Source organism: Cydia strobilella, chromosome 21 (genome assembly GCF_947568885.1).
Source record: "Cydia strobilella chromosome 21, ilCydStro3.1, whole genome shotgun sequence".
NCBI lineage: Eukaryota > Metazoa > Arthropoda > Insecta > Lepidoptera > Tortricidae > Cydia > Cydia strobilella.
The window spans coordinates 1,011,278-1,024,767 of NC_086061.1; the positions used below are offsets into that span (position 1 = coordinate 1,011,278).

The 13,490-nt window shown below is 35.9% G+C and overlaps 1 protein-coding gene across 3 annotated transcripts in view; it reads left to right on the forward strand.

Annotated features, from left to right (window-relative positions):
* The window catches only part of LOC134751064 (clavesin-2-like), a 95,926-nt gene that overhangs the window by 71,918 nt on the left and 10,518 nt on the right, over positions 1-13,490 (forward strand). The window contains exon 1 of one of the 3 annotated variants that reach the window (XM_063686408.1): positions 7,567-7,637. The exons of 1 other annotated variant lie outside the window; for it this stretch is intronic. Coding sequence is in view for 1 of the 2 variants with exons in the window: in XM_063686406.1 (XP_063542476.1) it covers positions 8,014-8,030 (17 nt within the window). In the remaining variant the exon portion in view is untranslated. Of the gene's footprint in view, positions 1-7,566; positions 7,638-7,887; positions 8,031-13,490 lie in introns of those variants that run through there. One more of the 3 variants, XM_063686406.1, reaches the window with a different exon arrangement.

The following is a 13,490-nucleotide window of genomic DNA, read 5'->3' on the forward strand; positions in this document are numbered from 1 at the left end:
GACAATCCAAAACACTTGCGTGCCGTAGATTTCCAGGCACGCATAGCTACGATCAAATTGCCATTTTACTGGACAGGCTACACAGCGATTATGACCTTGACGCAATAAAAGTTGTAGCAGCTGTAAAGCTGCTTGCGTTGTCAGCAATTTCATTAAAGCGTTTATAGAATTCGGGATCTCTATTGAAAGCTTAGATTCGCTCGAGCTCGGAACCGATCAACAAGTGTTAACTGAAGATGGAATTGTATTGGATGATGTTCACTCTTCTGATGAAGAAGATCAGTTGTTATTGTCAGAACATCGATTGTCAACTTTAAATGACAGTGATAATGAAACTATCGAATTGCCGGTACATTTGCGCTGTGCTGCGCACACTTTAAATCTAGTTGCTACTACTGATGCAAACCGGCTACTTAAGAAACAAGAAATTACTGGCAGGTTAACAGTTTTAGCTGGTGTTCACGAAAAAACATTAAATAAATGTAACAATTTGTGGAAAGCTGCCAATCGCCCAAAATCTGCAGAAATCATTCAAAATACAATTGGACATACCTTAAGTAGACCTGGTGCCACTAGATGGAACAGTCTTTTTGATGCTTTTAAGCAAATACTCTCCATAAAAGAAAAAAATGTGCAATTGCATAGAGCTTTGGGCTTAAGAAATCCATTAACAGATAATGAGTTCGACTACATACATGAATATATCACATGTTCCGCACCCTTAGCCGAAGCGCTGGATATATTACAAGGAGAGAAACAAATGTTTTATGGACTTCTGATACCTTGTCTATTACGTTTGGTCATTATATAGTTCCCTTGTTCACTTTATAGCTTTATCACACAGCTACAAAGTAAGAATTATGAAGTTTCTATAAAGTGTCTGATAGGTATTTAAAATTTGCATTTGTTATGAGACGAAAAGATAGGTAAAAAAGAAACAATATCAAAATCGTTTGAAACACCGCCTGCCGCATGCACGTGTTTATTAGCAAGTGCTAACCAAGAATTTTACCAGCTACGACTTAAACCTATTGTTATTGCCAATGAGCAATGGCGGTCTTAAGTGCAAACACACTAAATAATACTATACAATTCATGCTGCGACTTTCTACACATCTAGCGAAGCGCCGCAGGTTCTTTTTTACCTGTCATTTACTATCTCTTTCACTGTCCGTAGGTGTGACAGAGTTAGCATATGTAAGACCTTAAGGCTTAAGGTTGATAGGAGTAATAAACAAAATAAATAATACGCAAATACATTGAACCATCACAGAATTTCGCTGTTTACTTTCTATGTAGCTTCATCATCAAATTATCATCAACGTTTCAAAGGCACCAAAAAAATGTTCCAATCTACATATTAACATAAAATCTTTTTACGCTAAAAAAATTTCAAATTTATCCCACCATTGAAAAGAGGGGTGAAATTAATTTTACAAACTATAACCAATTGTACTACAAAAGTTAATCCAATACGGAATAACATTTTAATTGAATAAAACGTTATTTTTGGGATAATTCTACATCGGGACTAATTAGTCCGTTTTTTATTCCTCATTTAAGATAAAAGTTACATGATTTAGTCCCGTTCATTTTATTCGGGACTAACGAGTGCAAGAATTATTTTATTCCAATCGATTGGAATAAGAATAACATTTCTGTTTTTATTTTTATTCTTATTCAAGTAAATTTTTGCCCAACACTGCTACAAACGACAGATTGGAGTGCTCTCATCAAACCAGACCAAAATATAACCTTTCACGGACATTTAGTGACACTTCTCAACACCTACATACCTAAAAAAACAATAAAAGTAGGTAACAAGAACAAAAAGACTTGGCCCACAAAGGGATTAAAAACGTCTTGTAAAAATAAACGTTTGCTAAGAATACTAATATCACAGACAGAAAGTAAAGTATTACATGACTATTATAAAAACTGAAAAAATATTCAAACAATCAATAAAAGCATCAAATAAAAATCAATATACAAAGAGAATAATTTCATCAAAAAATATTACTCGAACAATGTGGCCAGTTATTAAAGAACGTACAAACAAAGTAGTTCATAGAGAAGAAACTAATATTAAATTGGAAATTAATGATAAAAGTATAAACCAACCTCAAGAAATAGCGAATATATTTAATGATTTCTTTATATCCGTGGGTAAAATACAAACAAAAAACATACCCAAAGGTCGACCGGTAATTTCACCTTTGAATAACTCTATGTATTTATAACCAACAAATGAGGGGGAAAAAAAATTGAAACTAAAAAATCTTACTTCTGGTTGCGATGAGATACCGACCCTAGTAAAATACTGTAAACATGAATTAACAGGACCACTATCAGATTTAATTAACCAGTCTTTTAGAGAGGGTACATTTCCAGAATTATTAAAAATATCAATAATAAAACCCATACCTAAAATAAAAAATGCAAATCAAATTCAGCAGTATCGACCAATATCTTTGTTGTCAATTTTTTCTAAAATATTTGAACAGGCAATGGCACAGCGCTTATATTCGTATTGTGAGAAATTCAAAATTTATGATAACTATCAGAACGGTTTCAGAAAGAAAAGGTCCACTATAACGGCTCTTTATGACGTTATAAGCGAAGTTCTCAAAGTGATTAATAATCGGAAATATGCAATAGCCATGATGTTGGATATGAGCAAAGCATACTATAAAGTATCACATGAGATTCATAAACAAAAGCTTTATGGTGTTGGTGGAATAGCTCTCAATTAATTTGCCTCTTATTTGAAAAGTAGAGTACAATACGCAGAAATTGACCACCATGATTTTAAAAACAATCGCATGATTAAGATTAGGTCTGAGAAACTGAATGTACAAAATTCCATCCCACAGGTCTGGTGTTTTGGGCTGTATCCTATTCGTGATTTATATTAATAATTTGTCAAAAATCTTAAGTACCAAGGCCGTGCTATACGCCGACGAAATCTCCTTAATTTTTGAATGCAACGATAGTGAGGAACTAAACAATAAACTACATAGTACTTTTAAATTAATATTAGATTGGCCAAATGATCATAATCTCCAAATGAATATTTCTAAAACTAAAATCATGCAGATAAAACCTTATCAGAATCAGAAGCCAACAATTGATATGAACCTTTACTATAATAACGAATCATTGGCGGTTGTTGAGTCATGCTCTTTGCTGGGAGTGGAAATAGATTCCTGCGTAAATTGGAAGGCACATGTTGATAAAATCTCGATAAAATTATCCAAATTTACATATGGGCCTCTCCCAATTGAAAAAATGTACAGACTTAAAAGCTGCAACTAATGCCTATTACGCCTACGCCCACTCTTGGTTGTCATATGGTATTATCTTATGGGGAATAGCACAAACGTAGTCGTTGTTCTTGCTACAAAAAAAGTGTATAAGAATACTAGAAGTTTGATATTTTCACAGCTTCAAGGGACTGTCAACCTGAGTATTCATTTCAACTCAATACCTCCATGCATTTCCGAGATAAGGGGTCTTGAAAGACAGACGGACAACAAAGTGATCCTATAAGGGTTCTGTTTTCTTTTTCCTTCTGAGGTATGGAACCCTAAAAAACGAAGTATAGTACCTATTTGACTATTCTCAAAGGTTGACTGCAACTATTTATATACCACGCGTACCTATCTGATGTTAGGGGTCACAATAGCCTAAGGTAAATAAAATATGAAGGAAGGACGGAACCCAGCGATGCACCAAGTGCAGTCAATGACTCGCAATTCGGGTGTAACGGTGCATCTGGGACCCAGATTCTGGGTGCATCGACCGTGGGCACTTTTCGACCACGTGCATAACACAGTACCTTTTTAATAAGTTGGTCTTTTGCTACCGTTTTTATGGATTACTAGCTTTTGCCCGCGACTTCGTCTGCGTGGACTTAGTAACAGCAGCTAGAGCAAGAATAGGAAAAATTCTCATAGCAATCTAAGTTTGAGCATACGAGGGCTGTTCCGTAAAAAGTTAGTCAACGGCGTACTATTAATCATGTTCATTTAATTTTAGTGTAGCTTAAAGACAAATTTCATTACAAACTCTTTCGTGTAAATGTCACTGGCCAGTGACATCCAATTATTTTTTTATGAAATCAGAAAAAAAACGTCTGTCACTTTTTGTTCGCAAAAATGGAGCTATCGCGGGAAGCATTTCGTGCTATGATATATTATGACTATAGACGAGGGTTAACATACAAGGATTGTCATGAAAATTTAACTAGTGTTTTTAGGTCATTATCACCATCTCTTGCTACTGTCAGTTACTGGTTTCGTGAATTTAAGCGTGGGCGGAGCGACGTCAAAGATGAGCCTAGACCGGGCCGACCGCCAACGGCAGTCACTCCAGAAAATGTTATCAAGGTGGAGTGGCTAATCAAGGAATCTCGAAACATTACCCACCGAGAGATTCAGGACGAACTGAAGATTGGATCCCGGGCAGTTTCTACCATTTTGCATGACCACCTTCAAGTTCGAAAGGTTTCGTCTCGGTGGATACCACATTTTCTCACACAGGAGCAAAAAGATAGGCGTGTCGATTGGTGCAAATTTATGCTAAAAAAATTCGATAATGGCGATTCTCAACAAGTGAGCTACATTGTGACATCCGACGAATCTTGGATATATAGCTATGACCCATTTACAAAACAGCAATCAACACAATGGGTCTTTGAAGAAGATGATTTACCTACTAAAGTAGTTCGCGGCCGAAGCGTCAACAAAAAAATGGTTGCTGTTTTTTTTCGACGTATTGGACCTGTAGCCGTAATTCCACTTGAAGATCATAAAACAGTTACCAGCCAATGGTACAGTGAAGTTTGCTTGCCACAGGCCTTCCAGGAGCTGAACGTCAGTCGTCCAAGTACTGGAACCCGGAGCATAATTTTTCATCAAGACAATGCTCCGGCTCACACTGCTGCCAGAACGATGGATTTTTTAAGCAAATCAGGAGTTCAACTGCTACCACACCCTGCGTACAGCCCTGACCTGGCACCGTGTGATTTTTTTCTGTTTCCCACGTTAAAAAAATCATTACGAGGACGACGATTTTCTACGGCGGATAAAGCAGTGGACGAATTCAGGCGACTTTTTTTTGACCTTCCGCAAGAAGCGTTTTTTCCTGTTTTGAAAGTTGGTTCAGTCGAATGCATAAGTGTATAAATGTAGCAGGGGAATACTTTGAAAAGTTGTAAATAAAGTTTTATTATATTCCTTATAGTTTTTGTTTAGCTAAAAATTTCCGGAACAGCCCTCGTATTATGCACACAAATTAGCAGGCACTTCGTTAATTATCTCAATTCCACCCCGCTTTTTACTTTCTTAAGGGATGATTTTCGGGATAAAAACTATCCTATGTCCTTCTCAGGGATTTAATTTAACCTATCTCTATGCCAAATTTCATCTAAATCGGTTCAGCGGTTTAAGCGTGAAGAGGGAACACACAGACAGAAAGACAGACAGACAGACTTTCGCATTTATAATATTAGTATGGATTATGATTGTCATTCATTGGTATTTAATAAAACATTAATTGGGGAAACTCTTATTATTGTCCTTCAAATGGGAAATGAATGATGCCCCAGAATAATAAAGGTAAATTAAGATTTACGGTACCTAATTATTTTAATTAAAGATTGCGTGGAATTAAGATTCCAAGCAATAGAGCTGTTAAACACTAGAGTTTTCGGTTACTAGGTAATTAATAATTTCTTAAGTAGGTACCAATGTCAAAGAAATTAAAATTGTGTTTAAGTAGTAGCTTTAGCTTATTTGGTATCACTTCCATCGCTGGAGCGTCGAAAATGATGACTGATTATTAGGTTTTGTGACGTAAAAGTTCGTTAACATAGTATTTGTGAGTTTATGGCAAATTAAAAAATTCAATGAGGCACCTAGTTGACATTCACACGAGAAAAACAAACAAACATTATTTTCTTGCAGTCTATAACATTTTAGATAATAACCGTTTATTGCTATTTTTTACCTAAACAAGACAATCACAACTTCCCATAACCTTACATTAAAAATACGCTATTTTTCTACCTTTCATATACCAGTTATCGTATACAACCTTCATGTTAGGGGTCATCCGGTTACGCCCCTTAAGGCATTTATCATGAAGTATGTATATGATGGAAATAATATCGCCACAGCCAAATAAACTCCGGTAGCTCATAAGCTCAGTTGGTAGAGCGGTGGGCCAGTGTACAGTCGCCATCAGATATATCGGAGCGGCCAAGGTCCAAGGTGCTCACAAATATCTGAACACGCCTCTATTGTCAAGGCGTTAGAGTGCGTGTTTAGATATTTTTGAGCACCTTGGCAGCTTCGATATATCTGATGGCGACTGTAACAGAGCTACTTTATAATTTGAGGAGACATCCATTGGGCAAGCTGTAACTCATTTAACTTATACCAGAACCAAAACGATCTAGCATGACAAGATATACAGAGTGTGTTTCTTATACGAACATATATTTGAGGGGCTGAAAGTATAAGTCTTAATAAACGTAAATTAATAATATTAGTAAAAACAAAATACCTTTTTTTTTCATACAAATTAATTCGGCACGCAATGTATCGGTAACGAACTTAACAATTGACATTAATTTGACGTTTCAGAGGCAGAGCTAGTTTCGATTCAGTTTAATGTTTGCATTACATTGCTGCTCAAGATTTTTTTTTAAATTAATTACTCGTCGTTAGGAAAGGTAATAGTTATATTTTTGTGATAAAACGGTTCACAGCACTTAAAGCTACCGTTAATTAAAATTTATGTTCTTATGAGAAACACAGACTGTATAACTTATAATACCTACTTCTTAATACCTAGATTATTATTTCACAGGGAGCCCATCTCCTCTGCTTACATAACAGTTTTTTATATCAACGATCGGGTTACATTATGCCGATAGCGTGACTATTCACGAGTTACGTAAGTGTTACAAGTAACGAGTCAACCCTAATCTACGAGGCCGATGGAGCTATTGACCTCAGTGATAATTTACGCTTAATATTAATAATACAGATGCAGTTCTTGTTTATTGGGATGTAAAACTGAATAATTGTATAGCTTAAAGCTAAAAAATTTTCAACAAAATAATTGCCAAAAAAAATCTATTTAACAACACAAAATTTCACGAGAATCGGTTGACAACAGCGACCTGTAGAGGACAGAGGAGAACATCCGGACATACGAAAGAATTTATTCAGCTTGAAACGAAGACCTTATCCCAATTATCTCAAGATTAATGGTATTGCGATTATCTTTTCATTTTATTTTATTCGATCTTTGTTTTAATAACGAAAACGATTTTCCCATAGACAGCGTCCAAAATTCACAAGCCGCAGGTCATCAAACTCCAAAAGCTCGTACAAATACCTGCATTACCTGCTAAGGGCAATACTCTACTTATGAAGTCGGCATGTCGCAATATTTCGGGAGCATGTAGCGACCGTTACTACTCCGCAGTCGGGACGGACCGCCGGGCTATGCCGACGTGCCCGGCTACAGGCGCGTTTACCCTACAAAATGGCGTTTTGTAGGGATGTGCTAATTTTCGCATAGACAAAATAGAGTTATCAGTGTAATGTTGCCAGGATAAAATTGTAGTTATTTTTTTATTGGTGTGTGATGTTTCTTTTTTTTTATAGTAATGTGAATTTAGCGTTAATTTTAAAGTAACGTTTTTTTTTCTGTGATCACGATCTCGAATATACAGTAACATACTTTATTTAGATCTATGTAAAACGAGTATGAAAACACAAAAGGCTTGTTAAATAAAATTCAGCATCCGTCTCAGAAAAAACAACGAAGAAGCCTATGTTACATTGCTAACACTTAAATGCCAGGAAACTCGTATATTTAACTCAATCTTTACAGCATTTTCGTATTCTTAATGCACCTTTATGATTCGTTTTACTTGTTTAAAAATAGCCATTATAACAAACAACATAGAGTCTAAAATGCTTCAGAAGAAATGAAACAATGACGTCAAACATAAGGTAAGGAGCGCGCTGGATGAATTCAAATCGCTTTATTGTGAGTGAGTCAACAGAATAACAATTAAGCTCCCATGTTTACTATATTTTATTAATAACTATTTAATTAGAATTTAAAAAAACCCTACGCTAATCATTAGATTTTTTTAAACCATTTTACGACAAAGCCTTACATCATTTTGGAAAAGAACTGATAATCTTCGACCTGCTGGATTGATTTTAGTTAAACATATTTAAGAACCATCGCAAGGAAACCTTACCTACGTAAAAAAAAAACCGCATCGAAATCGGTACATCCGTTTAATTGAGAGCTACGATTTCACATACAGTTACAGACACACAGACAGACATTGGCGTCAAACTTATAACACGGGGTAAAGAGAAGAATCGTGGAATGTAAGGGAACCCATACATTCTATGACTCTTCTCGTTCCGCACAGACTCTAACATGCACTAGTAGGAGTCTTAAAACATTATTTTTTCTTTCAAAGCGAATATTTTCGGAAATATCACGTTTATCAAAAAAATGTTCTTAAAGACTTATATTCATTTCAAAAGACCTATCCAATGACACCCCACACTATAGGGTAGAAGCGAAAAAAAAAAATCATCCCCACTTCTCGACCATGGTCTAACTTTTGAACCATGGGTCCAAAAAATATGAAAACAATCGTGAAAGCTTATTAAAGATTTTCAAGGAAAACTATAGCAAACCTGATCGGTTAAGCCATTTTAAAGTTTTTGCAAAAAGTATATCTTAAACTTGCTTACGTATATAATATACTAGCGACCCGCCCCGGCTTCGCATGGGTTACACAAAACCTTAACAAATTATACACCTAATCCTTTCTCAAGAAACATACTATTGATAGGTGAAAACGGCATGAAAATCCGTTCAGTAGTTTGTGAGTTTCCAGCGAACATACATACATACATACAAACAGACAGACGCGGCGGGAGATTTTGTTTTTTAAGGTGTAGTGATTACAGAAATAGAGTAAGAAAAGGAAGAAGTGTTGGAAAGTCAATGGCACACTTTAGTTGTGACATGTTCATACTTGGGCGTCTTTCTTTACTTAATTTTTACTCTGGCAACTTATCGCTTGTCCTTCCTCCTTCTTCGATATCAAACTGTTCGAGTCGTTCGATGTACAACCTAACTAGATTTACTCTCTTAATAATAAGATTTATATATATTAGTTACTGTATCTATTGACTACCTTTAACATTTTGTGGATTATGGTAATAGTAATACATCAGTGTTTAAAGGACGAAGTGGTTTTTGTTCACGATCACACCATTTCCTTCTGCTGTGTGCACCCCGAGACCGGGCTCTGCATAACAACAAGTTTTACCTTTATTGACCAGCATATTTTCCTTAAGACAGTCCATGACAGCTTCGATCTTAGAGGAGCGCATGGTAAGTTGGAACACGGGGTTCTTCGGATAGAGCATGAATGGCCAATGGGAGAAGTTACCTTTATTGACCAGCACATTTTTCTTAAGACATTCCATGACAGATTTAATCTTAGAGGAGCGCATGGTAAGTTGGAACACGGGGTTGTTCGGAGAGTTTAACTACGGAAGTACGAAACCATACACTGAGCATGGTCCGACATGCTCTTGGCCGGTTTATATTTATTTTTGATCAGCAGGTGACTCAACTTGCTTATTCTTTACTAAAAAGTTCAGTTATGATGAACAACTACGAAAAAACGACGTTTTCTTATGTCGTCTACATTTCATCTCTTTGTTAACTTAAACACCCTGTAGCTCCTAAAGTATTGATCGTAGAGTAAAAATAAATATAACCTAATTTGTAGATTTTTTTTGTAGAAATTTTTGTTCGAAATAATTATAATGCTATTCGTACAGATATTCGAGATACGAGCATAAATCTGAAAAAATATACCTTCATCCCCCCCCCCCCTACACCCTCAGCACAACCCCCACCCCCGAGGACTTTTAGTATGTTCATCTGTACACCACAAGGTACAACTATACCAATTTTCAAAACTACACGAATTATTACCGCAGATTTGTTATTTTTCTTGGGTTATGTAATATTTCACCTAGAGCTGAGGCACACCAAACGAGAATGTTCGGTCGGAATTATATGAACGGGCCTATCCTTTTAAAATATTTGGGACAGACTCATTCACTGATTGGAACTACATATATTGAATCTTTTTTTTATACCCACGAGCAAAAACCAGAGTAGGAATACATCCACTTATCAATAGCGTACACTTACTCTTCCCGCAAGTGTACCCCAAAAGAATTTCTTATCGAATTCCATTAATAAGGAATTTACGTTCAGCGTGGGGTCTATCAATTCTAACTCCCGGTCACCATCCAGCCACCCAGATTCATTTTTACTGTTTACTTGTCAACTAACTAACACACTCTATGCTAACACCAAATCGGTCCCAGAAAGATTAAGCAATGTTACGAGTAGTCGAAGATCATTGGCAACTGCAAAAAAATACCTTTCACAAATGTGATACGTTCCTAGGACACCAAAGCCTAAAATGAAATGGATATCTAAAAAGACCTGGGATCCCTTCTGAGATCCCTATGTCCCTGATGAGGGATAACAGGATACCATCATCAACATGTTAGGGCTTTATGACGGCCACCGGTTTTATAATTTAACAAGTTTGATCGCTTGTGGCTCGAATAAAAAATGTATGGAGAGCAACTCGAGTCGTTATACCTACGATATTGATAGCATTTTTTAAACGACAGGGTAATGGATTTAAGTCTAAAAAGGCAATAGTTATTTACGATACAAGTGCAGAAAAGAGGAAGTTCGAAACGAGTGGCGATAAATTAAATTAAATCGACATGAGTTGCGAATTACCTATTCGCACGTGTATCGTACAACGTTTTACAGTACATATGGCCCTTTAAACTTTCGACATATGCACGAAAAGTGCTCTTTACGCACTAGTGCGAGAAAGTAGCACCATATGTACTGTAAAAACTATTATATATCTGCAGAACACGTAAAAAATTATCGGCGAAGCAATTGTGACCACACATTCACACAAACTTTTTATTACAATAAAGATTACAAATTTGTTGTAGGTAACCTCAATAAAATATTACTAATTAGGGAAGAATGGGGGAATTGGGAACACTAGTTAAGTGTTCCAAACTCAAACGCTTTATAAAGATATAAAAATGTCATAAGCCGAATTGATTTTTTATGCTAACGGTTAGGTTAGATTGGTTACCTAATTTTAACAGAATAATAATTTTAATTTTAATTTGGTACACGTATGTAAGTTTGTGACCCAAAGACGAGCATTTAACGCAAACGATTTCAATGCAACAGACGGATAGAAAAAAGATACTGATTCCAATGGTATATTTAGTTTACTTACAAAAAATGCAAAAAATGGCAAAAAATGTCCCTTACGACATTTGAAATTTCCACCGACGATATATGGGATACTAGTTGCCTGAAATAAAGATTTTCATTTCATTTGGCAGTCTATTAAAAAAAAAACCTCTGAATTTGTGGAAAGGAGCACAAGAAAACTGCATCACCCTATTGCTTAGTACTTATATATATTTTACCCTCATTCATGTTTATCAGACGCATCGGAGAAATGTCGTCAGGAGCCCATTATAGAGAATAGTATGTGATTTCAGTTTGGTATACGAAAGTCGATGAGTAGAAAAATCTATATAAGATCATTAGGCTCATATAGAATTTTCTACTCGTGTACATTATTACTATGTTTTAGTTACTTATATTTTAGGTATTAGTATTACTTTTAGGTTAGGGTAAGTCCGGGCCAGTCTGGGGTAGTTGGCCATAGCTTTTTCATTTTTATTTCCCAACTCCCTTTTCTTCTCAAAGCCCTGTTTAGGCCGCCTAATACCAATAAACAGCTCAATCAAAGCTTCCATAGAGGATAAGAGACTACGCCTAAAATCAAAACAAGTTGAGACTTGACCTTCATTCTTATTTATGTTAGAACAAATCTACAACCGTATAATTTGCACCAAAAGCAAATAAAACCATAAGAATAAGACCATGTAAAATATTACCATGACCATTATGTAAAATATGAACCCTCGAAAAAATTTTTTCACTAGTCAAAACAATCAAGTAGTTTGTACTTTTTAATTTTTCTCCCGAAAAATATTGACCACATCCTTGCTTCATAGAATGACGTGACGTGATGCAAGTAATAATATGATGTCTTTTATTTTTGTAAATAAAACTGGAGAAAAAGTCAAAAACAAGGAAATTTTAAACACATCCCAAAAAAAAGATCATTTTCAGAAATGTTCATAATACAGAACCCTACACAACACAATAGAATCCATACTAACATTATAAATGCCAGTCTGTCTGTGTGGGACCTCTTCATGTTTAGACCGCTGAACTCATTTATTTAAAATTTGGTATAGAGATAGATTTAGTCACGGGAAAGGACATAGGATAGTTTTAATCTCAGAAATCATCCCTTAAGTATAATTCATGCATTGCCTGATAATCAACGACAGAACGACCAATTTTTGAATGACTTATCGACCGGGATATACAAATAACGACCAGATAGGTATATACACTACAATGACCATAGAAACCCAACTTAAATTACCCAACTAAATTTATGTTCCCCACACCAGCTGGTAAAGACCCCCTTGATTGTTCAAGTAAAAAGATGATTGTTTATTTTTTAATGTTTTATGGCGCTTACGCTAATATTAATGCGCCTGCCGCAATAACAACGAAGGAAATCAACACAAACACCGAGGGGAAATGGATATCACGCCTTTGATTTATGGAACGTCGTGGATTTCATTCGACACCCTTTTGGAATGGATGGCGTCATTTTGGGGACGGTTAGACGGACGCTTCTTGAATAAAACCATTTCAACGACGGTGATGCGCAAGGGAGTTGCTGCTCTTGTTATTTCATTTGTGTCCTGCCATCTCGCCAGCTCCAGCTTCAGCGTCAGCTTTCTTGAATTCCAAAATTGTTTTACATTTGCAGAAATTATTGCAGATCAGTCAACTGTTTTTCTCTTCTCTGACAACTCCTAATTCAAATTTCATTAAACATAGAACACTAGATATGTGCTGGCAGCTTTACCATAGACAATTAGACAACCTAGACATCTTTTTTTTTTTGAACGCCTGGATGCGAGTACTTAGGCCTCATACTCACGAGCGTTTTTCAACGTGCGTTAACAAAGCGTTTGAACGACACAAATGGAAACATGTGTATTTATTCACACGATGGCGGTAGCGCTTTTTATCAAGCGTTGTTGGATTTTCAATTTTAAGGCTAGGACTTTAAATCGAATTTAGTGTACGGGCAGATTCAAGCCCTTTTTTAACGCGCTCTTGAGTATGATGCTCGCTCTGCATCGTAGTCATCTCTCTTTATAGCTTCTGATTGCTATAAAGAGTTATACATACCTACATACCTGTGTTGT